Genomic DNA, 24767 nt, shown 5'->3' with positions numbered 1-24767 from the left:
CTCCAGATCATTTATGAAGATATTGAACAAAACCGGGCCCAGGACCGACCCCAGGACCTAAAGAAGCTTTAGGAGAGTGGTGACTGCTGGCCGGGTGCCTGGCTTTGAAGGCAGTGCCGCCACCAGCAGCAGCATAGAAGTCAGGGTAGCAATGCCATATCATGCCACCCTGACTTCTGCCTTGCTGCTGGAGGTGGTGCTACCTTCAGAGCTGGGTGCCTAGCCAGCCATCGCTGCTATCCGCTCTGCCTTCAGAACTGGGCACCAGTATATGTACTTGTGTGTTGGGAGGGGCATAAACGACTACAGACTCAAAGAAGGGGGGTGTGATCAAATAAGTATGAGAACCACAGCTCTGGCACAATGGAACTCTCAACAACAACGGTTAAGTTCATCTGTGCGGGAGAGAGCTTTCTTGGGGGGCTGGTCAGACTGTGGAATTAATTCCCCCAGGAACCACAGACCTCCCTGTGATGGGTTGGATCACAGAAACCCCCTTGGGGCTGCCAATTGATGTGCCAAGACTACTTCTGCCTCTGCTTTCCCTGCCCTCCCAGCTTGGGACTTCAGTGCCCTGCCTGGTTTGTACCAGACCCGCTAGACTGCTGCAAACCCAGACCCAGGTCTGAACCACATCCCCTAACATCTGTAGGCTTAAACTGAAAGCAGCTTAAGAAGTGTTCCTGTCTTTAACACTCAGATGCCCAAACAAATCCATTTTACCCTGTATAAAGCTTATACAGGGTAAACTCATAAATTGTTCGCCCTCATTTAGTGTCTACTGCATTTCCCATTTCTTTGTGCCCCGGTAGGCACTCTGATGCAGATTCTTCTGTCTCTTTGAAGAAGGCTTTTAATTCAGGCCTGGGTTTGAGGCTATGGCAAGGAAAGGGTGCACTGCAATTACGCCTGCCCTCGGCCCCTCCCTCTGGAATTTCTCTGGGCTGGACCCCACTCCCTTGTGAAGTTTCACCCATACAGAGATTTTTTTCCCTCCTGTCTTGAAAAGACAGTTTTACCTCTTACAAGCGTAGCAAGAACAACATCTTTCAGTGGGGTGCTTTGGATTGGTAAGACTCCTTTGGGCACCCCACTTTCTGTTCCCAAAAGGTTAGCTGGGGGGTCACCCCCTTCCGAGAGATCTGACCCCCAGTCTTCCCTTAAACCTGATCCACAGGAGAGGGGTCTGACATTTTAAATACAGATTCTTCACCCTCCTCCTGGGAAAGATCCTCCCTAAAAAAGGTGGGCAGACTCTCCGACCCCCCCTTCACCTTCCATCTGGGCTTCCCTCTCGGTCAGCCATTCCTGTGTCCCCCAAAAGGACTCACAGCTACCAGCTATGACAGACCCTTCACTGGCCAGCAAAATTCCCCCCGTTTCACTCAGGTTGGGCTTGCTTCGGGCTACAGAGTCCTTGGGGTCTGTTCCCACCGCAGCGATCACTAGGACCCCAAATTCCACCTTCAGGACATGTCTCTGTGCACCCCAGTGCAGGCCCTGCCCCCTGCTGACCTGCAACTTCCTGGCACTCAGCGGCTGGTGTGGCCCCCCTGCTACAAGGTGGTGCACCCCCCTCCCCTGGGGAGATGATTAAGGGACAGGAGCTGGCTTTGTGCAGCCCCTCCCTCTGGAACTTGCCTTGAGCTCCCGGGCTACAGGAACTGTCCACAACCATCCCTGCCCCCAAAGCTGCATTCTTTACTACTACTGAAGAGACACCCTCCTAATCCCCAGCAATCCATGTGACTTTCCCCCCCAGCCCCGTGGCTTTTAGCCAAGATTCCTGCTCACTGCTAACCAACCCTGGGACAGATTCTGCCACATTAAAGAAATCATTCCCCAGTAGAAACGGTGCAGAATTGTGTGCCACTGTTGCAACTGTCAGCTCAGCCTGCAAATCCCTAGTTTGCATGTGTACTTTAGCTAAAGGGGCAAGGACTTTGTGACCCCCTACCAGCTCCAATTCTGCCAGTTTCCCTGGCAATAAATCCTTCTCCTGGATCAGGTCCCTCCTGACCATAGAAATCTCGGCCCCTGTGTCCCTCAATCCAAGAAGCTTGTTACCATTCAGTTTACCAGCACGCATACGCTCACTGCTTGGTTGTGTGGAAGCAAGCTTTACAAATCCTGTGTGGAAAGAGGCAGCAGCTGGGCTCTTAGAAGCAGCAGCTTCATGTGTTACTTGCTGCCTGTTTCCACTCAGCAAGGGACACTTATTCCTCAGGTGCTCAGTGGACTTACAATGGTAGCACCTCTTGGGCTCCTCTGCTTGTCCAGGAGACTTGGGACGAGTAACAGGGGAATGGGGACGTGAATACCCAGCCTCCTTTTCCCCAGGCGTAAAACGGTGATTCTGCTTTCCCCCAACCCTGCACCCCTCTGCCAGTGGTTTGTGTTTAATTGCAGCTTGTGATTGCTCATAAGAGTCTGCAAACCCAGCTAATTCACCCATCTTTTTGTCCCACAAATACTGTTTTACATCATCACTGCACATATTTAGGAATTGTTCCTGAGTAACCAAATCACACATTCCTTCTAAGCTTGTAATGCCTTTCCCCCTCACCCACTTATCTACCAAATCTCTCATTTCATTTACATAAGCCACGTTATTCAATCCAGATCCCCTCTTAAGACTCCTGAATTTAAGCCTGTAGGTTTCAGGTGTAACCTGAAACTGTTTCAAAACCAGTTCCTTAAATTTACCATAGTTTGAAGCATCATCAATAGGCATCTTATTGAATATGTCCAGGGCTCTGCCAGTCAATTTTGCAACCACAGTGGTCACCTTTTGATCTTCAGGGATCGCAAGGAGGGGGCACAGTCTCAAAGATGATGAAATATTCGGCAATATTGCTGGATTCATCATACTGTGGACGTAGTCACTCCCATTTGTGGATTTTTGGGGAAGTGGAGCCAGCAGCTGGAGGGTTTTTCTCTTCAACTCCATAACAGCCAGTTCATGCCTCTGGGCCTCCATAGCTCTCTTGTGGGCAGCCTCCTCCCTGGCTGTTTCTGCCTCCATAGCCTTTCTGTGTTCAGTTGCCTCTGCTTCTTTGTGTTTCAGTTGAAACTCCTGGTCCTTTACCTTCTCTTCTGCTTCCAGGCTAGCCAGCACTAGTTTAGTAGCTGCTTCACTGGTAGTCATTTTCCTGCTTTCTTGTGCTGGGCCACGCCCCCTCTGCAGTTCACTGAAACTGGGATGTACTCAGCTCAGGGGCTTCTTAGGTAACAGAGACTTTCCCAGCACCCTGTGTTCAGGCTTTCTGGGTAATTTGCAAACTGTGCAGTTCTAGCTTCTTCTGATCCTCACTCTTATTTATTTTGCTTCCTTTTCTGTCCCTATTTCCTTTACGCGAAATAAGCAAACAGAAAATAGCAAACCAGTAACCACTTTGTCTGTTCTCCAGCCACCACATTTAAAACTCACTTAAAATCACTACCAGTGTCTCAAAGCAATCAGCTGTACACAGATCCTGTTCGCAATGCCACTGTGACAGGTTGGATCACAGAAACCCCCTTGGGGCTGCCAACTGATGTGCCAAGACTACTTCTACCCCTGCTGCCCCTGCCCTCCCAGCTTGGGACTTCAGTGCCCTGCCTTGTTGAACCAGACATGCCAGTCTGTTCCAACACAGACCCAGGGTCTGAACCATGTGCCCCAAACCTACAGACTTAACTGAAAGCAGCTAAAGAAATGTTCCTGTCTGACACTCAGATGCCCAACTCCCAATGGGGCCCAACTCCCAATGGGGTCCAAACCCCAAATAAATCAATTTTACCCTGTATAAAGCTTATACAGGGTAAACTCATAAATTGTTCGCCCTCTATAACACTGATAGAGAGATATGCACAACTGTTTGCCCCCCCTTTCCCTCCAGGTAGTAATACATACTCTGGGTTAATTAATAAGTAAAAAGTGATTTTACAAAATACAGAAAGTAGGATTTAAGTGGTTCCAAATAGTAACAGAGAGAACAAAGTGAATTACCAAGCAAAATAAAATAGAACACACAAGTCTATGTCTAAGAAAACTGAATACAGATAAAAACCTCACCCTTAGAGGAACTCCAGTAAGCTTTCTTTTACAGACGAGTCTCCTTCTAGTCTGGGTCCAGCAATCACTCACACCCCCTGTAGTTACTATCCTTCGTTCCAGTTTCTTTCAGGTATCCTTGGGAGTGGAGAGGCTATCTCTTGAGCAAGCTGAAGACAAAATGGAGGGGTTTCCCAGGGGTTTAAATAGGCTCTCTCTTGTGGGTGGACACCCCTCCCCCTCCATGTGTAGAATCCAGCTACAAAATGGAGTTTTGGAGTCACATGGGCCAGTCACATGTCCATGCATGACTCAGAACTTACAGGTAGCAGCCATGGGTCACATGCTACCTTGAACATCCTCAAGTAGACTTCTTATGTGGATTGGAGCATTCCAAGATCCATTGTCCCTTAAGTGCTCCTTGATTGGGCACTTAATTTGCACATTCCTTTCTCAAGAAGCTGACCAAATGCTTTCCAAAGGCTACTTATAAATCAAGCCAGTACACACCCAATATTCATGACTTTGAATACAAAAATGATACATGCATACAAATAGGATTAATAGATTCAGTAGATCATAACCTTTATAGAGATGCGTTACATGGGCTATGTAGCATAAAACATATTCTAGTTATGTCATATATACATTCATAAGCATATTTCCATAAAGCCTTATGGGGGGCACCGTCACACTCCTCACCTACCTTCTGCTCCAAGTGGAAGGTGAACTTCTTTGACCTGCCTCTCTAACATAAATACATCACCCCCCCAAACCACCCCACCCTAACAAGACACTCCACTGCACACACTTCGCCCCCTGGGAAGAGGCTGAGAGAATCAACACCAAGTGCCAGGTGTTAGTCACCCTGCTGAATGTGCTACTCAAGGTATTCAGCTACTACAGGGAGGAGTGTGAAATAAGAACCTACACAGAACAGCAATGGCTGATGCATCCCCCCCACTCTCTATGGAGTATGTTTCCAGTGAGATGGTTTGATTGGGGCAGGGAGAACAATTAATTTCCTTTCTTTGAAAAACAGCATTTGCAGAGCCAGGGCATTGGATGCCTTGTTGTGGAGAAGCCCTACACTTGGTCCCTTAAGCAGTCTTGCTTTATTCCATTCAGGAGGTGTGACCGGTGGCCCCCGCTGCGGACCTGGCCCATCCTCTGAGAGATTTATGGTTCTAGTCACCTAGAACAGGCCTTCTCTTCTTCGTCCCCACCCCCCCACAACTCACACTACTTTCTGGCTTTTAAATGCCACGGCCAGAAGCCTTATTCCATCAAGCAGGAGAAAGTTGTAGTTACAGCAAGTTGAGTCTTATTTTCATTACCCTTCATTACCCTTATTTACCTTCCCCTTCCTGCCTCCTCCTCCTCCTCTTCTCCCCGTTTCCTTTCTTCGGTGACTTACATTCTTCTCCTCTCTCCTTTGGTTTCTCAGGGTTCTTTTGGACTGAAGAGTCAGAGGAACTTCCAGACGTGTCTATGTCCTCTCAGTCCAGCGACGAGCTGCCAGTTGGGCCGAGGTGCACATGGCCCCACTGAAGGAAGCCTCCCCAGGAAGTTCTAGGTGTTTGTGTTCCACAGATAGAAGATTAGCCTGTGCTATTACTTATTTCCTTTTCACAGTGGTGGTTTTATCTTAATGAAAAACATTTTCCCAACACCCACATTGAATTTCATATTTCCAAATAACTCTTAGAAAAGCTAATCTGAAAGTATGTCTACACTAGGAACACTATACTGGCATAGCTACATCACTGTACCTATGCCAGTATAATTTCACAGTGTAGACACAGTCTACACCAAGAGAAGGGTTTTTTCAGTCCGAGTCAGACCACCACCTCCCCACACAAGGGCAGCTATGTCAAATGAAGCTGCATGTACACTGGGACTGAGGTTGGCCTAGCTCTGTCGGTCAGAGGAGTGGAGACCTGTGGTGACATCAACTGTAAGTGTAGACCAGGCCTGAGAAAAGTTTAAAGTGGATTAGTTAAATTGCATTAAGCCCCTCTGTGGATGCTTTTATTCAGAATTAAAATGACTTTAATTCAGTTTAGCTTAATTCACTTGAGGTTAATTAATTCACTTGAGGGGAATTAAACTAAACTGAATTAAGGTCATTTTAATTCTGAATAAGAGCATCCACACAGGGGTTTAATGTGATTTAACTAATCCACTTTAAATTCACACCTTGAGTTAATTCAGATTAATTTTTCTGAGGGTCTCTGTATAGATAAATCCATAGATCTTCAGTTTCTACTTTCTGATAGTCTGTTATTAATAGGGATCACATTAAATGAGCAAAATGGTTTGTCAGCTCATCTTCCTCTGGTGCCATTACCAGTACATAGATCTTCAAACCCTGCTCGTGTCCATGCCTTCATCTGTGGGCAAGCACACTGACAGATTTGTCTTCTGTCAGTCGGGACATGGCTCTGCTACATAAAGGGGAGGGTTTCTTGCCACACATTGCTCAAAGGCACTGATTGTGAGCCCTACAAAACTGTATACAAAAGCTTTGATTAATTCTTGTTTAAAATATTTATTTTTAAAAGATGCCATTTAAATGGGATTAAACCTTCCTGGCTGCAGTTTTGAGTCTTGCTGCTTGTCCCTCCCAAGCAGGCTGCACTGTGACATGAGGGACTTTTAGCAGCTAGAGGTCCCAGCCAAAATCAAGGTCTCCTTGTACTAGGCACTGTAAGCTCTTCAGGGTATCAGCTGTCTCCTACTATCTAAGCAGACAAAACAGACAACGGGTGGGAGCGGGAACAGGGGGAAATGACTTGCACAAGGTCAGTGGAGGGCTGAGAATAGAAGCTAGGTCTTCTTACTCTCCATTCAACTCCCACTCTCCCGGACCAAATGCCTCTCAGCATTGAGCAAGGTGACACATGTGACCAAAGAGGCATGAAAGCCCTATCAGCTTGCAGGGAGATGGTGCAAGCACAGACTTGCTGACTTTGCATCTAGAGATGAGCGTGAACCAAAACACCAGATCTGAATACCTCCAGACTTCAGGAAAGCTGGGCTTAGCATCCAGACCTCATGGCTGGGCCTGTCTGTGGATGGGCGGGCAAATCTCAACACCCTCAGACTTTGCGTTCCAGTTTTACAGTTGATTCCTATCTATGGCCATACATCACGCATGTCCATATCACGTGCCTGAAGGGTACAGAGCAGTGGGCTTGTTTTGTTCGGGTCTCTTAGCCTGAGGGTTGAAATGGTAAGACCGTTGTGACTCTCATTTCAGAGGCTGTAGCTTTTTCATTTAGTGCTGGGCAAAAATTTTCAAACTAAACTTTTTTCCAATCAGAAAATGCAGGTTCGGATCTATGGAAACATTTCACAAATTCATGGCTAATTTCCCAACTGTTTTGGTGAAAAAAAATCCAGAAAGATTGAAGGGCTCATTTTGACATTTTCAGAATAAAAAGCTTTGATTTTTTCCATTCAAAACAAATGGAATTTTGAATTTTACTTCAGTTTAAAAAAAAAAAAAAGGTTAAAACACCCTCAAAAATTAAATGAAACATTTCATTCGACCCAAAGTAGTGATGGGGCTGGGCTGGGAGTGCAGTCAAAAAGTGGCTGCAGACAAGGGGTTTAGACACTCCCACAAGGGGTGAGCTGGACTCCTGCTGCCCAGGCCATGTGCTTCATGTGTCAGTGCGAGCACCCAAATATCTGCTGCTTGTGGAAAGGTTTTAGCACGGTAGGGGGTGAGCCAAGCATATCCCAAGGGAGTGGGACCTCACATTTCTGGGCAGGTTATTAGATTGATCTCACCTCGTGATCTCCTCCCATTTGATGAGACATGTAGTGGGAGACTGCAGGCTCAACACACAGGTTCTGCATCAAAGGAGCGAGAGAGATCCAAGTGTCATTCACCAAAGAGCAGAACACAGCCTGGGGCTTAGTGCCAGAGGGACTAGGGCCAGGTAGTAGCGGTGAGCCCAGGACCACGAGCCCAGGACCACACTGCGTTAAGGGGTTGTACGAACACAGAGGCAGTTCCTTCCCCAAGGAGCTCACAGCCTAAGTAACTTATTGTTGTCTTGCTTCCTCCTCCCCCCCCCCGCCCCCCAGCTCCCATCTAATCCCCTCTTGCACAGTACATCTGTCTCCCTGCTCCCACTGGAGCACCCACTTACCCCAGCTCTCTCTCTTTCTCCCATCCCCCCATCATTTTCTTTCTTTCTTTCTCTGGCACACAGGGCTGGGGACTGTTTTGTGTCTTCCTTCCCCTCGGGGGGGGGGGGGGAGTGGAGGTAGATGACTGGATTTGGGGGGAATTTGGAGATATGGATGGATTGATATTTTGGGGGAACTGGATGTTGGAGGAGTAGATATTATCTGAGCTGTGGTGATGGTTTTTGTGGGGGGCACCGGGCTGACTTGGGGGCACATGGGTTTTGGAGGAGCAATATTCAGATGGCAGTGGTTGGATTTACGGGTGCAATAGCTGGGGGATTGGGGATATGAATGAATGTCTGCAGGGTGGAAGGATTTCAGGGTGCATTTTGTGAGACTAGAGGGGGGATGTGGATGGGAGAGGGGCAGGGATGTCTGGGAATAGAGGGCAGTAGCAGTGGGTTTGTGGATGGGACTTGGGGGGTGCATGGCTGTGCAGGGGATGAGGGAGATGGGGCTGGAGGAATGGGGATTGGAGGGGGTGCATGATTGTTTGGGGGTGCAGGGGATGGGGATTGGAGGGGGTGTATGGCTGTTTGGGGTGGGGGAGACGGGGCAGAAGGGTTTGGGATTGGAGGGGGTGCATGGCTGTTAGGGGGTGGGGGGAAGCTGTGCGTCCCCATTTGCCTCTCCCTGCCCGTTTGTTTGTTTTCCTTCCCCTCTGGGGCACGGAGCAGGAGCGCAGGGAGGGGAGCCATTGCGCGGGAAGAGCGGCATCCCCTACCAGCCGCCTCTCTCCGGGTTCCTGGGGTCTGTCTCTCCGCCCGCAGCAAGAGCAGGGGCCGCGGCCTCCCCCGCCTGGACACTCCTCCTGTAGGGCGGGGAGGGGGAGTGACAGTGACAGCTCGCCAGCTCCCTGCAGCCCGGCGCTTCCTTTCCCCGCCAACTCGGCTCAGCACGCTGCCCGGCTGGCTGCAGCACCCCGAACCCGCAGGCAGGGAGCGCAGCCGCCCGGCCAGCCCCAGAGCCCGCCCCCCGCAGCAGCTTTACAGGCACCAGTCGGCTCGAATGAATTAATGTCCCGGCGCTAGGCGGCCGGGGAGGGCAGGGGCTGTACCCAGGAGCTTGCGCACGGACTGGAGTCGGCCTTGGAGCCGTTGCTGCAGCGGGGAGCCGGCCCGCTCTGCTGGAGCCAGGGGAACCGGCTCAGGTGGCTGGAGTCGGCGTGGGAGCGGCCGCTGCGCAAAGGAGGCGGCTCGGGTGGCAACAGAGAGCTCGGCATGACCCTCAAGTCGAGCCGGGGCCACAGTGTGAACAGCATGCGGACGGCGCTCTCCGACCTGTACCTGGAGCACCTGCTGCAGAGCCGGCCCAAGCCTGAGGTAAGAGGGTCGCTTCCCGGGGGGCAGGGAAAGCAGCAGGCAGCCGCAATAGAGTAGCATGGCCCGGGGTGCTGCGGCAGCCAGGGAGCAAGCAGCCGGGCACAGTGCCTAGGGCCGCTAGCAGCCAGGTCTCATACAGTGCGGGGTGATTGCCCCAGGACACTTTATGTTTGGGGGCTCCCTTCACCCGGACACACTATTTCAAAGGGGGAGAGGGAGATCAGTACACAAAGCAATTGGGCACAACAGGATCTGTGCCCCTCATCCCAAGGCCTTTGGGAAGGCGGTAGAAGTTGCCACAAATGTTTCCCTCTCCCAAATGTTCAAACCCCTATTTAGGAAAGATGCAATTAAAATGCTTATTTTGGATATAATTTTAGTCTGTTATGGGGGGTACCTTCCAAGGGTTGGGGACCCTCAGCCTATAGCATCATACATTTCCTCCATTTACTAGAGGGGCGGGCACTTATTGAACAGTGAGGGGAGATGGGCCAATTGTACTGCCGGGATGTTTAGAGGAGGGGTTCTCAAACTGAGTGTCGGGACCCCTGAGGGGGTTGAGAGGTTATTAAATGGGGGGTCCTGAGCTGTCAGCCTCCACCCCAAACCCCGCTTCATCTCCAGCATTTATAATAGTGTTAAATATATAAAAATGTGTTTTTAATTTATAAGGGGGGTTGCATTCAGTGGCTTGCTATGTGAAAGGGGTCACCAGTACAAAAGATTGAGAACCCCTGGTTTAGAGGGAGGGTTTTATGCCACCCCTAGCTCCCTTGTGTGACCCAGTCTGCTATGAGAGGGGTGGCTTTGTGGGGACTTGAGATTCCAGAGCGTCTGTGTCCCAGCAGAGGAGCTGTGTGCAATGGCACTTCAGCATGCCCTGAGCAGCACCAGTCAGAAGTATAGTGAGGGAAAACAAACAGCAGTGACCGAACAAATAAAGCAGATGCCACTTTCCACAGCTTCTCCTGCAAACAGGGACTCTCCTGAGCTTTGTAGGCTGGGCTCTGGCATTCTCCTTAGGCAAAAATCATGGAGAGAGCAGAGGACATGGAGAGAGCACAGGTCCCTGCAGGCTGAAGGTGTCACCAGGCAAAGACGCTAACAGCTTCCCTGTGGGGCATGTCTAGTGCTTGTTAACCTCGCTGGTGCTTCCATTGCCTTCACTTTGGACTGGATGCTGGTGGTGCTGGCTGGCTGACTTTTTCAAGATAGGAATTTATTGTACTGGAGAAGCCAATGTATTTATTACAGTTCCAGCCCAAATGACCCCACAGCAGAAGGCATCTCGGCCTTAGCTACTGTGTTCTGAATCAGGTGTGTAGATGGTGCACTAGCTACTAAGTTCCCTAGGGTAGAATTGACGTGACCAAGCAGTTTGATGTACATTTGTGGTACAGCACCAATCACATTTCACTTCCCTCCCTACAGCTGGCAAAGCAGGGGCATGGGGAGCTAAGAGGTCTGGGTCTCCCAGTCTGAATTTGGGCAAGTCTCTGCACCGCTCCATTTCTCAGTGTCTACATCTGCAAAATGGGGATAACGATCCCTCTCCTGGTTCAAGATCCACAGATGGGAGGTGCTTATTGCAAAGTCTCTGGGTTCTTATTCACTCCAGTCTCTGGCCCTTGGGCATGTGTAGCCTTTTCTGTGAGGTCACTGAAGGGTTTAGTGAAGCTGCTCTTCACAACACCAAGGATATCGGTGTTTAGGAATTCAGTTCACTTGCCTCCCCACCCCATTCCATCCCTGGGGCTGGCAGAGATTGTGGCCCTCATCCTGCTCTTGCTTGCTCTGAAGTGACTCCCTTGAAGACAGTGGCATTAGAGCAGTGTAAAACGGGTGTGAGTGGGATCAGGGTTACAGCTGGGGGGTGCTGTGGCTGAAGATCTGGGAGCAGGGAGGGAGGGGAGTGCTCGCTCTGTGTTACTCCTACGCTACCTCCCTGGCTGACATGGGGGCAGCATTGATTGGTTCTGGAGCCCCCAGCCCAGGGTACAGTGAGGAAACCCTAATCTGAGGGTAGGGAGAGCTGCAGTTGCAAAAGCAGGGTGTGAGGGAAGGAGATGGTATTCACTGCCCTTAGATCTCTGAGTGGGGCTGGGGGACAGCTGAGGGGCTGACAGCTGTATTTGAATCTGTAATGAACTGTCCTGCTCTGTTTCCCTGTTGTCATCACACTGCAGCATTTCATGGGTGTTTCTCCTCTCTGGGTGGATAGGAATGGGGCCCGGGGGGAGGGGGGGGGGGCATGTGAAGCTAGTTTGGAAGAGGATTTGCCATTTTGCCCTGGGTAGGGAACGGGTAGCTGAGTGGGAGGAGGAAAGCTGCAGCTCCAGGCTAAAATGAGGCTCTTTCTTGTTTTTGCTGCAAAGTTGTAGCTGGTCTGAACTGGAACTGCCTGTCACATGAGCTGATTTAGCTGCTGAGCAACCTCAGTTAAGCAGGTCCACACATCAGGCTGAAGGAGATGTGGCAATGGATTTTAGCCCTGGGAAACTGGGGCAGGCCAATCTTGCACATGCCTCCTAATTCCTGCTCCTGAGACAATGATCATTGTGTGGCAGGCTTCACACACAACTAGCGTGACCAGATGTCCCAATTTTATAGGGACAGTCCTGATTTTTTGGGTCTTTTTCTTATATAGACTCGTATTACCCCCCACCCCCGGTCCTGATTTTTCACATTTGCTGTCTGGTCACCCTACACACAACAGCACTGGCTGAATGGCAGTGGCATTGGTTAAGAAAACATCTGCAGTGTGCCCTCCTGCTTCAGGGCCACATTATCAGCTGGTGTAAATTGGGGTATCTCCAGTGCAGTCAATAGAGCTATGACAATTTACCTCAGCTGAGGATCTGGCCCGTTATCCCCAGAAATGCTCAGAAATCTCAGCACTCTTAGGGTGTGTAGCTTTCAGGCTGTAAAGCCGCACAGTTAAGCAATGACTGCTTCTCTTTTTAAACCCACAGAAGCAGGGAGGAAATTGGAGACCAAACTGAAACTTTATCCTTAACCCACCCTGTTGTTCAATAAAGCAATAGAAAGAAACACAACCACCCATCATGAGTGAGTTAAATGTGAGCTTTCATCCAGAACTCTGGATTCTCTCTCTTTTTGGTGGCTGAAATCTGGCACCATGAGGAAAGCTGAATGATCTTGTATGGAAAGAGGGGTTTTGGTACTTCAGTCAAACCAAAGAAACGGTTTCACATTTCCTGCTCCCCATCTCACCAGTCTGGAATCCCACAGCCAGCTCCACAGCAGGTATAAATTGTTGTGGCCTCAGAGACTTCATTGGAGCTGTGACAGTTTATACCCACTATGAGTCTGCTCCCAGTCTTTCCTTTTTATGCCCTGTTCTGCATCAGAGTGTCTTTAACCCTTTAACCCAGGAACCTATCCTTGCAACAAAGCCCATTGCCAACAGTGTCCACATTATCTATTCAGGGGACACCATCATAGGGCCTAATCACATCAACCACACTATCAGAGGCTCGTTCACCTGCACATCTACCAATGTGATATATGCCATCATGTGCCAGCAATGCCCCTCTGCCATGTACATTGGTCAAACTGGACAGTCTCTACGTAAAAGAATAAATAGACACAAATCAGATGTCAAGAATTATAACATTCATAAACCAGTTGGAGAACACTTCAATCTCTCTGGTCACTCAATCTCAGACCTAAAGGTCGCAATATTACAGCAAAAAGACTTCAAAAACAGACTCCAACGAGAGACTGCTGAGTTGGAATTAATTTGCAAACTGGATACAATTAACTTAGGCTTGAATAGAGACTGGGAATGGATGTGTCATTACACAAAGTAAAACTATTTCCCCTGGTTTATTTTCCCCACCCCCCACTGCTCCTCAGAGGTTCCTGTTATCTGCTGGAAATGGCCCACCTTGATTATCACTACAAAAGGTTTTCTCTCCCCCCCACCCCACTCTCCTGCTGGTAATAGCTCATCTTAAATGATCACTCTCCTTACAGTTTCAGAGTAACAGCCGTGTTAGTCTGTATTCGCAAAAAGAAAAGGAGTACTTGTGGCACCTTTAGAGACTAACCAATTTATTTGAGCATATGCTTTCGTGAGCTACAGCTCACTTCATCGGATGCATACTGTGGAAAGTGTAGAAGATCTTTTTATACACACACAAAGCATGAAAAAATACCTCCCCCCACCCCACTCTCCTGCTGGTGGGGTGGGGGGAGGTATTTTTTCATGCTTTGTGTGTGTATAAAAAGATCTTCTACACTTTCCACAGTATGCATCCGATGAAGTGAGCTGTAGCTCACAAAAGCTTATGCGCAAATAAATTGGTTAGTCTCTAAGGTGCCACAGGTACTCCTTTTCTTTTTGTAAAATGCTAATAACAGATCCAACCTCAAATGCATTCAACGGTCTCATCCTGCTTCCACTTAAGCCAATGTCAAAGCTCTTAGGCCAGAAGTTCTGAGGTTGGGTGCTGGGTAGGGCTGTGGAGAAACTGGGTACGTCAAGGGGAGTTTCGTGATTTCAAAATGTCTTCTCTTCTGGATCGAAAATAAAAATAACAAAAATCTAAATTCCTTGTGAGCTGAAATGCTGAAAAAAAAATCACTTTGAGTCTATCAGAATGTTTTGTTTTGACAAAATCAAAGCATTCCAATTTTGCATCTTTAAAAATTTCATACTATTTTTCAGAATAAAAGGAAATTGCAATGAAAAGTCATTTTGAAAACGAAAATCAAAATGTTCTGCTCCAAAAAGGTCAAAATGGGCAGTTTTGCCCTCATTGCAACACTTTTTTAAATTGAAAGTGCTTTAAATAATAATTCAATCGCAATGGGCTCCCTGATGGATCCCAGTACTGGTGGTGAAGGGAGCGGATCCTTTGCCCCTCGTACACTGATGCTTAACCCTTTCACCTGTGCTTACTGCTGTGGGCATATTGGTGCGGTCTCCATGGTTTCTCCTGGCTCCATGCTACCTCTTCTTCTCTCTCTAGCTACTGGATCGTGCATTGCAGCGAGGTGCTCTTCCCACCTCTCGACCCGTGAAACCACGAGCTCTCTGTCCCAGTCTGCCAAAGCCCTCCTGCTGCAGTCACATGCAGACACAGGAGATGGCTGTGGAGCACTGGCCCTTTGGAAGGGTCCTATGCCTCCAAGTAACCCCTTGTTATCAGTAACCAGATGGCAGGGTAAGGTGTGGGGAGGTTCTACTGTCTTTGTGCACAGATAGCGGGTGCCACGGGGATGTTGGGGAGGGGCAGGAGAGACTGGCTGGGTTGTCCTATTGTGAATTGCTTGGTCACAGCAGGTGGTGGGGGCAGCCCGTGCTCTTGACACTAGGCTTTTGAGGCTGGGCTGGTCCAGTGGTCCTCTGCTAGAGGGAGTGGAGGTTGGTGTTGGGGCTCTGCCCTTGCCCTCTGTCCCAGGTGGAGGCCGGGATTCTGGGATGAGTTGCTGTTGGGCTGTGTCTCTTGTTGGAGAAAGGTGCCAGGATGGCAGCCCAGGGGACCCTCCTCCTGCCTGGGATCTGAGTGGCTCCCAAAGAGGATTATTTGTATCCTGCAGAAGGCAAGAGGAGGTCCCTGGAGACAGAATGCCTTTCCTAATTCACTAGGGTAAGCACAGTGGTCAGGCTTCCCCTACCTGCCTTGCCCTGCCAGCATGCCTCAGCCCTGAGCCAGGGGGCTCCAGCAAGAGGGAGTTCTGTCTCCATTGCCCATTTGTTCCTTGGCATCTGCTGGGGCTTCTGTGAAGGGGGCATGTGTGGAGGATAGGTCCCTCAATGGCTATTAGCTAGGATGGGCAGGGACACAGCCCCATGCTCTGGTCTGGGTGTTCCTAAGTCTCTGACTGCCAGAAGCTGGGACTGAATGACAGGGGATGGATCACTCGATTGCCTGTTTTGTTCATTCGCGCTGAAGCACCTGGCATTGGCTGCTGTCGGCAGACAGGTTACTGGGCTAGATGGACCATTGGTCTGACCCAGCGTGGTTGTTCTTATGGTCTGATGTGCCAATGGTATTGCTGGTTTGTAGGGTGCTTGGTCATGTGGCCCTGGGCTGGGATCCACAAAACACCCCTGGCAGCAGCTTCCAGCCTCCGCTGGCCTGGGCTGGGTTTGAACTGGGGAGCTTAGTGCGAAGGGCTCTGTGTCCCTTTAACCATCCCCTGAGCAACACCATCCATCCCGCGCATGGCAGTTTAATTCCCAGTGCCTGATAGGGCTGCTGGCTGACAGCTGTGGTGTCTGTGTGTGGCCACGGCCCGTTGCAATGAGGCAGCAGTGAGGGTGCTGTGAAGGGAGTAGACACGTGCAGTGGAGCCTGCTTCCTGTCCGCAGCTGGCTGTGCAGTGATCCCTGCCTGGAGGTGAATCCAAGAGAGACCTAGGCCTGTGTGTGTCTTTGACCTCATTTGTTGCTGCATAGCTGTTTCCTTGGGTCCCTGTGCCAGCCTGGAGTGGGTAGAGGGCCAGCATCACCTTTGCGTTTCTGCTGGGTGACTTTATATCTGCCCTTGTTAGTCAGGGCTTCCCCTGGGAGTCCTGTTCTTTCAAAGTTGACCTGAAGAAATAACTGAGAGCGAAGCAGATAGTGGAGGCAGATGGCCCTTATCCCCTTTCGTGGGGTAGGGGCATTAGCAAAGTGTACCATTCTCTGGTTGATCTTTGGACAAGGATGATGGCTGTTCAAATTATCTAATTGCTGTGAAGTTAATGTTTGATTGCCTGCTAGCGTGTTTGTTCCCTGCCTGCTGCAGCAAGGGTGGCAGCATTTGGCTGGAGGAGCTTGGCCTCCTTTGCTAAGCTGGGGCTGCTTACGCCTCCCCTCCCCCAGGACCCGTGTGAGCTGGAGGGGTGAGAGTTCTTTGGCCTTTCCAAGGAATATCCCCTCTCCAGCCTGGGATCTGGGTTCAGCCCATTTTAGAAATGGGGGGCCCACTGCAAAATTCAGGTCTGGATTTCAGACACTCCAGCGCTTGGGTCCAGATCCAGAGGGTGATCTGGTTGCTCTCAGTGAGGTGCTGGGGGCAGGGTTGGTATATTTAGTGGCTGAGTAGATGCACTGCTCCCCCCATCCCTTGGAACATGTGGTCCTAGCAGGGCACTTTTCCACCAGCGTGCCCAATGCACATGGCCCATCTGCAAAGCACTATCAAGGCCACTTTGTACAGAGTAGCAGCTCCTGGTGCCCCCTCCTTTGCCACCCATTACACAGCTGTTCCATTCACCTCAGGAGCTGTCGTCCCAGAGGAATTGAGCCTGAATCTCCAATGTGGGACAAGGTGACCCTGGGCTCTGACCTGACCTGGATCCCATTTCCAGCGAGGTACAGAAGTAACCCTTGTTCCCTCTGCCTGGATTCTGCTGAGCTGGCGTTCAGTCTGTATTTTCACTTCAGCTGGCTCCTCACAGTGCTCCTGAACTCTGAGCCCTCCTGCAGATGTTTCCTCTCCCTCAAAGGGATTTGAGAGCCCTGCATTAAGCAGCCGTCATTGCCCTGACTCTTGAAGGGTCGAGAGGTCACAAGCTACACAAGGCCAAAGCTTCAGAACAACAATGTTGCGTGTGTGTGCTAGGCAGGAGGTTTACACTGAGCAGGCTGTGGCACTGTCCCTATGGTCAACATCCCCCTAACCCAGTCAGGCCTGGTAAGGCCATTACACACGATCCCTTAGTGCTTCTGTTTCATTGCTAGCACCAACTCGGAACAGAGGCTGTTTGTAACGCTGAACAAAACATTCTGGTTCTTTCCAAAGTTTACAACTGAACAGTGACTTAACACAGCTTTGAAACTTTACTCTGCAGGAGAAAAATGCTGCTCTTAACCATCTTAATTTAAATGAAACAATCACAGAAACAGTTTTCTTACCTTTTCAGAGTAACAGCCGTGTTAGTCTGTATTCGCAAAAAGAAAAGGAGTACTTGTGGCACCTTAGAGACTAACCAATTTATTTGCGCATAAGCTTTCGTGAGCTACAGCTCACTTCATTGGATGCATACTGTGGAAAATACAGAAGATGTTTTTATACACGCAGACCATGAAAAAAATGGGTGTTTATCACTACAAAAGGATTTCTCTCCCCCCACCCCATTCTTCTGCTGGTAATAGCTTATCTAAAGTGATCACTCTCCTTAGAATGTGTATGATAATCAAGGTGGGCCATTTCCAGCACAAATCCAGGATTTAACAAGAACGTCTGAGGAACAGTCGAGGGGGGGAAGGAATAAACAAGGGGAAATAGGTTACTTTTTATAATGAATCAACCATTCCCAGTCTCTATTCAAGCCTAAGTTAATTGTATCCAATTTGCAAATTGATTCCAATTCAGCAGTCTCTCGTTGGAGTCTGTTTTCAAAGTTTTTTTGTTGTTGAAGGAGTGTCACTTTTAGATAAGAAATCGAGTGACCAGAGAGATTGAAGTGTTCTCTGACTGGTTTATGAATGTTATAATTCTTGACATCTGATTTGTGTCCATTTATTCTTTTATGTAGAGACTGTCCAGTTTGATCAACGTACATGGCAGAGGGGCATTGCTGGCACATGATGGCATATATCACATTGGTAGATGTGCAGGTGAACGAGCCTCTGATAGTGTGGCTGATGTTATTTGGCCCTGCGATGGTGTCTCCTGAATAGATATGTGGGCACAGTTGGCAACGGGCTTTGTTGCAAGGATACGTTCCTGGGTTAGTGGTTCTGTTGTGTGGTATGTGGTTGCTGGTGAGTATTCGCTTCAGGTTGGAGGTCTGTCTGTAGGCAAGGACTGGCCTGCCTCCCAAGATTTGTGAGAGTGTGGGGTCGTCCTTCAGGATAGGTTGTAGATCCTTGATAATGCGTTGGAGGGGTTTTAGTTGGGGGCTGAAGGTGACGGCTAGTGGCGTTCTGTTATTTTCTTTGTTAGGCCTGTCCTGTAGTAGGTGACTTCTGGGAACTCTTCTGGCTCTATCAGTCTGTTTCTTCACTTCCGCAGGTGGGTATTGTAATTGTAAGAATGCTTGATAGAGATCTTGTAGGTGTTTGTCTCTGTCTGAGGGGTTGGAGCAAATGCGGTTGTGTCGCAGAGCTTGGCTGTAGACAATGGATTGTGTGGTGTGGTCAGGGTGAAAGCTGGAGGCATGTAGATAGGAATAGCGGTCAGTAGGTTTCCGATATAGGGTGGTGTTTATGTGACCATCGTTTATTAGCACTGTAGTGTCCAGGAAGTGGATCTCTTGCGGTGGACTGGACCAGGCTGAGGTTGATGGTGGGATGGAAATTGTTGAAATCATGGTGGAATTCCTCAAGGGATTCTTTTCCATGGGTCCAGATGATGAAGATGTCATCAATATAGCGCAAGTAGAGTAGGGGCGTTAGGGGACAAGAGCTGAGGAAGTGTTGTTCTAAGTCAGCCATAAAAGTGTTGGCATACTGTGGGGCCATGCGGGTACCCATAGCAGTGCTGCTGATTTGAAGGTATACATTGTCCCCAAACGTGAAATAGTTATGGGTAAGGACAAAGTCACAAAGTTCAGCCACCAGGTTAGCCGTGACGTTATCGGGGATAGTGTTCTTGACGGCTTGTAATCCATCTTTGTGTGGAATGTTGGTGTAGAGGGCTTCTACATCCATAGTGGCCAGGATGGTGTTATCAGGAAGATCACCGATGGATTGTAGTTTCCTCAGGAAGTCAGTGGTGTCTCGAAGGTAGCTGGGAGTGCTGGTAGCATAGGGCCTGAGGAGGGAGTCTACATGGTCTGTGTGTATAAAAACATCTTCTGTATTTTCCACAGTATGCATCCAATGAAGTGAGCTGTAGCTCATGAAAGCTTATGCGCAAATAAATTGGTTAGTCTCTAAGGTGCCACAAATACTCCTTTTCTTTTTCCTTACCTTGTCAATCTTTTTGAAACTTTCCCTTTATTTATTTAGTAGTATACATTTAACACAGCACTGTAATGTATTTGCCTTTTTTTTTTTTTGGGTCTCTGCTGCTGCCTGATTGTATACTCCCAGTTCCAAATGAGGTGTGTGGTTGACCGGTCAGTTCATAACTCTGGTGTTCCTAATTCTGAGGTTACTGGATTGCCAACCCCAGGGCACCCAAAATACAGGAGCCAGGCCCTGAAAAATCAGGAGATTGGCTTCAAAATAATGAGCTTTAAAAAAAATAACTTTGGGGTCTTTATTTGCTTCTGGGTTTTAAGCCTTTATAAGATCACTTTTCCAAACCCTTCTCAGGGACCACCAGGGCTAGAAATGTTCTTAGCTGACATTCTCATGGAACTCCAGGAACTGGGGCTTTAAGAAACACACTGAATATTGCAAGACTCATGAAAGCTTTGAGAGTTGGCAACACAGTAACTGCTTTGCATTACAGGTCTCTTTATTAACCCACAGCTCCTATTGCTTTTACCTCTGCTGATACTTGGGCATCGACTTATTTAATGCCAATGCTTAAGGTAGAAACAAGCTGGCCTAGTGGTTTAGAAAGGTTAGTGCTCCTGTTTAACCCCAACATGGCTGGTCCTGGCTGTGGCAGCCCCTTGGAGTGCTGATGTTAGTAAAGAGGATGTATCTGGGGCTGTATTAGCCCCATCTGCCAGCAGTAGAGCAGTTAGCATGCCTGTTTCATCTTCCCTCTCTATCCTGGTGCCTCGGCCTCTCTTGTAACTTTTCCTTGTTTGACTGTGGTTTCAACAGGCGGCAGTTAGAGTCTAGGACAGGGGTTGGCAACCTTTCAGAAGTGGTGTGCCGAGTCTTCATTTATTCACTTTAATTTAAGGTTTCATGTGCCAGTAATACATTTTAATGTTTTTTAGAAGGTCTCGCTCTATAAGTCTACATACAACAATAGTTTAGTTATATAATATATAAAGTAAACAAGGTTTTCAAAATGTTTAAGAAGCTTCATTTAAAATTAAATTAAAATGCTGATCTTATGCTACCGGCCCGCTCAGCCTGCTGCCGGCCTGGGGTTCTGTTCACCTAGGCTGGCAGCAGGCTGAGTGAGGCCTGCGGCCGGGACCCCGGCTGGCAAGGGGCTGGCAGCCAGAACCCCAGACGGGCAGCGGACTGAGTGGGGCTGTCCGCCAGCTCCTGCCAGCCAGGGTCCCGGCTGCCAGCCCCACTCAGCCCGCTGCCGGTCTGGGATCCCAGCCCTGCCCACATAGTGCGTACCTACCTTCTCCCTGGTTCTAGCCCATTCTCTTCCTCTCTCTCTGCACTGAGCTGAGGGTGGGAGTGCACTGAGCACAGGGCTGGGGGTGAAGGAGCAGGCTGTGGGTTGGGATGTAGGGTCTGGCCAGGAGCTAGAATAAGGGAGGGGGCTCAGGGTTGGGGCAGGAGGCTTGGGTGTGGAGTGCTTACCAGGGCAACTCCCATTTGCAAGGGGTGCAGGTGGGAATGTGTGTGTGGGGGTGTGTGTGCAGGAGCTCCCGTTTGGTGCTCAGGATGGGGGTGGAAATGTGGGGGGTGCAAGGGTCAGGGCAGGGGGTGTGGTGGGGCTGGGTATGTGGGGGGGTGCAAGAGTCAGGGCAGGGGGTGTGGTGGGGGCTGGGTATGTGCGGGGGTGCAAGAGTCAGGGCAGGGGGTGTGGTGGGGGCTGGGTATGTGGGGGGGGTGCAAGAGTCAGGGCAGGGGGTGTGGTGGGGCTGGGTATGTGGGGGGGGTGCAAGAGTCAGAGCAGGGGGTGTGGTGGGGGCTGGGTATGTGCGGGGGTGCAAGAGTCAGGGCAGGGGGTGTGGTGGGGGCTGGGTATGTGGGGGGGTGCAAGAGTCAGGGCGGGGGGTGTGGTGGGGGCTGGGTATGTGGGGGGGTGCAAGAGTCAGGGCAGGGGGTGTGGTGGGGGCTGGGTATGTGCGGGGGGGTGCAAGAGTCAGGGCAGGGGGTATGGTGGGGGCTGGGTATGTGTGGGGGATGCAAGAGTCAGGGCAGGGGGTGGGGGGGCTGGGTATGTGGGGGGGGTGCAGGAGTCAGGGCGGAGGGCTGGGGGCTGGGTATGTGAGGGGGTGCAGGAGTCAGGGCATGGGGTGTGGGGGGGCTAGGTCTGTGGGGGGTTGCTGGAGTCAGGGCTGGGGTCGTGGGTGGGCGCAGGGGTCAGGGCAGGAGGCTGGGTGTGTATGAGGGGTCGCAGGGGTCAGGGCAGAGGGTTGGGTGTGTATGAGGGGGGCGCAGGGGTCAGGGCATGGGGGGACTGGGTATGTGTGGGGGTGCTGGAGTCAGGGCAGGGGGCTTGGGTGTGTGGGGAGGTGCAGGGGTCAGGGCAGAGGGCTGGGTGTTTGTGGGGAGATGTAGGGGTCAGGACAGATGGCTGGGGGTGTGGGCTAGGGTCCTGGGGGTGCTTCCAGCCCCCTGCCCAGAGCGGCTCATGGCAGGGGGCTGGAGGGGATATGCCCCGATTCCACCCCCCTTCCCCACAGCCCCATCCCCGGAGCAGAGGAGCAGAGCAGGCTCCGCTTCTCCCCCTCCCTCGCAAGGGCCATCAGCTGATTGGTGGCAGGGAAGGAGAGGAGGAGGGGCAGGAACCCAGCATGCCAGCAGAAGAGGCTGGGGAGGGGGAAGCTTGCCTGCCCTGCAGCAGGAGCCTGTAGAACCAAGCTTCTTCACCCTGCCCCCATAGGGAAGGGTGGGGGAAGAGAAGAGTGGCCCGGGATGGGCAGGATTTTTAATGGCACGCTGCTGCCTGCTGGGTTCTTGGCCTGGGTTCGGCAGTGGGCTGAGTGGGGCCGGCGGCTGCGACCCGACGGCTGCGACCCAGCAGGGAGCAGCGTGCCATCGGTTGCCGAACCCTGGTCTAGGAAGACGATGAGAGGTTTGAAACAGGTGTGCCAACCTCCTGCAGCTGGCTCATCATCAGCTGCTTCTGCCCCTCGCTGCCCACTCCTGTCTCTGCTCCCTCCATTCATCTAGCACTAACCTCCCCAGGGATCTCTTGCACATTCCCACTGTGCCTTCTCCTTTGCAGCCCCGTGGTCCAGCACAGCCTCCCTGTGTCTCTGTGCCTCATCACTTCTCTGTCTCTCTTTCGATTTCAGCTGAAATCCTTTTTTTCTCTCACCTATATGCTAGTGCCATCAATGGAGCAGTAACAAAGAGGAATGTACAAACAGCAGCTTAATTCTTCTGAGATGGGACCTAACTCTCCCACAATGCATCTGTGCACCAGCTGTAAAAGACCCGTGGTCACTCCTGCCTCTTTTGTCTCAGTCTCTATTGTCACTAATGGGCAGGTGGGAGCTGTAATCAGACTGGGGAGCTCCCTTGTCCTGGCCATAATACCAGCTGTGCACTTTCTTCTGTCCTAATGCTCCCCCTGTAGAGTCCACTGATGTTCACTTCTCAACCAAAACTGTTGTGCGGTGTTGCAGTGTTCTATGAAACAGCTGCTGAGCTCCACCCCCGAGGTGGCTGCATTTCAGGAGGAAGGTGAAGTGATCCACTGTATTTGAGTGTTCGTAAAGTTTCATAGATTCCAAGGTGAGAAGGGATCATTATGATCACCTAGTCTGACCTCCTGTATAGTATGGGCTAGAGAACTTCCTCAAAATAATTTCTAAAGCAGATCTTTTAGAAGATCCCATCTTGATTGAACAATTGGCAGTGCTGGAGAATCCACCACAACCCTAGGTAAATTGTTCCCATGTTTAATTACTCTCGTTGTTAAAAACGTACCCCTTATTTGCAGCCTGAATTTGTCTAGCTTCAGCTTCCTGCCATTGGATTGCCTAGACTGAAGAGCCCATGATTAAACATTTGTCCCCCATGTAGGTACTCATGGATAAGGTTACGATTTAGTCATGAGTATTTTTAGTAAAAGTCACTGACCTGTCTGTGACTTTTACCAAGGATACCCCTAACTAAATCTTACCTGCTTGGGGGGGTGGCGGTACTCCAGCGGACGCTGCTGCTCCTGGGGATGGGGGACAACCCAGGGCCCCGCCGCCGCTGCTGCTTCTAAGGTGTGGGGGCAGCCTGTGGCCCCACTACTACCACCGCTCCAGCCAGGGCAGGGGGGCCTGTGGCCCCACTACCACCACTCTGGGCCCAGGGCCCTGGTGCCACTTCAGGTGGGGGGTGGCCTGGGGCTGCACCACCATTGCTGCTCCTCCAGGTGGAGGCAGCCTGGGGCACCGCTGCTTCTGCTCTCAGACCGCTGCTCCAGGGCAATAGGCCCGGGACCAGTTGCCTGGGGCCGCTGGAGCAGCGACGGTGCAGCTGGCCCCAGGGCTGCCCCAGCTGCTTGGGCAGCTCTGGGGTCAGCCTCTGGAAGTCACGGGATCTGTGACTTCCGTGACCTCCATGAAAGATTCACAGCCTTACTCATAGACTGTGATCAAGTCACCTCTTCATCTTCTCTTTAAGCTGAATAGATTGAGCTCCTTGAGTCACTGTATGGCTTGATTTCTCATCCTTTAATCATTCTCGTAGCTCTTCTCTGATCCCGCTCCCATTAATCAACATCCCTCTTGAATTGTGGGCACCAGAACTGGACACAGGATTCCAGCAACGGTCATACCAGGGCCAAATACAGGGGTAAAATAACCTCCGTGCTCCTACTTGAGATTCCTGTGTTGATGCATCCCAGGCTAGCATTAGCCCTTTTGGCCACTGTAACGGGGCACAGACTCACCCAGTGGCGCCTCCTGCTGGCTGTCTGGGAATTAGCCCTTTTTAACAGCTCCGGGGTGCCCTCTGCTGGTGTCTCGCTGTTGCTTGCCCCCATGTCCCTCCCTGACCCTGGTGCCCTTTTACCTGGGTTGCTGCCCCTCCGGGCGATACCCCACAGATCTGGGTCTCCCTTCCCCAGAGAACCCCCACCCTCTATCCCCACCTTGCCTCAGCCTATGGGCTACTGCCAGTCACCATCTAGCCTCCTTTCACTGGGGCCAACTGCAGTGTGTATAAGCCAGTCATCATAGGCAAGGGGGGTTTGGACCTGCTGCCTTCCCCTGCAACCCGGTACCTCCAGGGGCCTTGTACAAGGCCCTGTAGCCTGGGGAGTTGCTGGCCCGGAGCTCTGCAGCTCCTCTGGCCTTTCCCCAGCCCTGCTTCACTCCAGTACCCTTTAGCACTCAGGCAGCTAGGCCCATCTCCCTCCTCAGCTAGAGGGAGACTCTGCTCCTGGCCCACTGCCCTCTTATAAGGGCCAGCTGGGGCCTGATTAAGCCAGCTGCTGCCTGTTTGGGGCGTGGCCCCCAGCTGAGGCTGCTTCTTCCAATCAGCC

General features: G+C 50.7%; 2 protein-coding genes across 2 annotated transcripts in view; both read left to right on the top strand.

Annotated features, from left to right (window-relative positions):
- Window positions 1–5708, top strand: part of F8 (coagulation factor VIII) — a 96114-nt gene extending 90406 nt beyond the window's left edge. Inside the window, exon 27 of the mRNA XM_075132342.1 lies at window positions 5484–5708. Within this exon, the coding sequence (XP_074988443.1) occupies window positions 5484–5587 (104 nt within the window). The 3' untranslated portion in view covers window positions 5588–5708. The remainder of the gene's footprint in view (window positions 1–5483) is intronic.
- Window positions 5709–9100: 3392 nt separating this feature from the next.
- The window catches only part of MPP1 (MAGUK p55 scaffold protein 1), a 55862-nt gene continuing 40195 nt past the window's right edge, over window positions 9101–24767 (top strand). Inside the window, exon 1 of the mRNA XM_048863631.2 lies at window positions 9101–9561. Within this exon, the coding sequence (XP_048719588.1) occupies window positions 9460–9561 (102 nt within the window). The 5' untranslated portion in view covers window positions 9101–9459. The remainder of the gene's footprint in view (window positions 9562–24767) is intronic.

The sequence above is a fragment of the Caretta caretta genome, chromosome 9 (genome assembly GCF_965140235.1).
Source record: "Caretta caretta isolate rCarCar2 chromosome 9, rCarCar1.hap1, whole genome shotgun sequence".
NCBI lineage: Eukaryota > Metazoa > Chordata > Testudines > Cheloniidae > Caretta > Caretta caretta.
The sequence above is the reverse complement of the archived record's forward strand: the minus strand, read 5'-3'. Positions and strand labels throughout refer to the sequence as shown.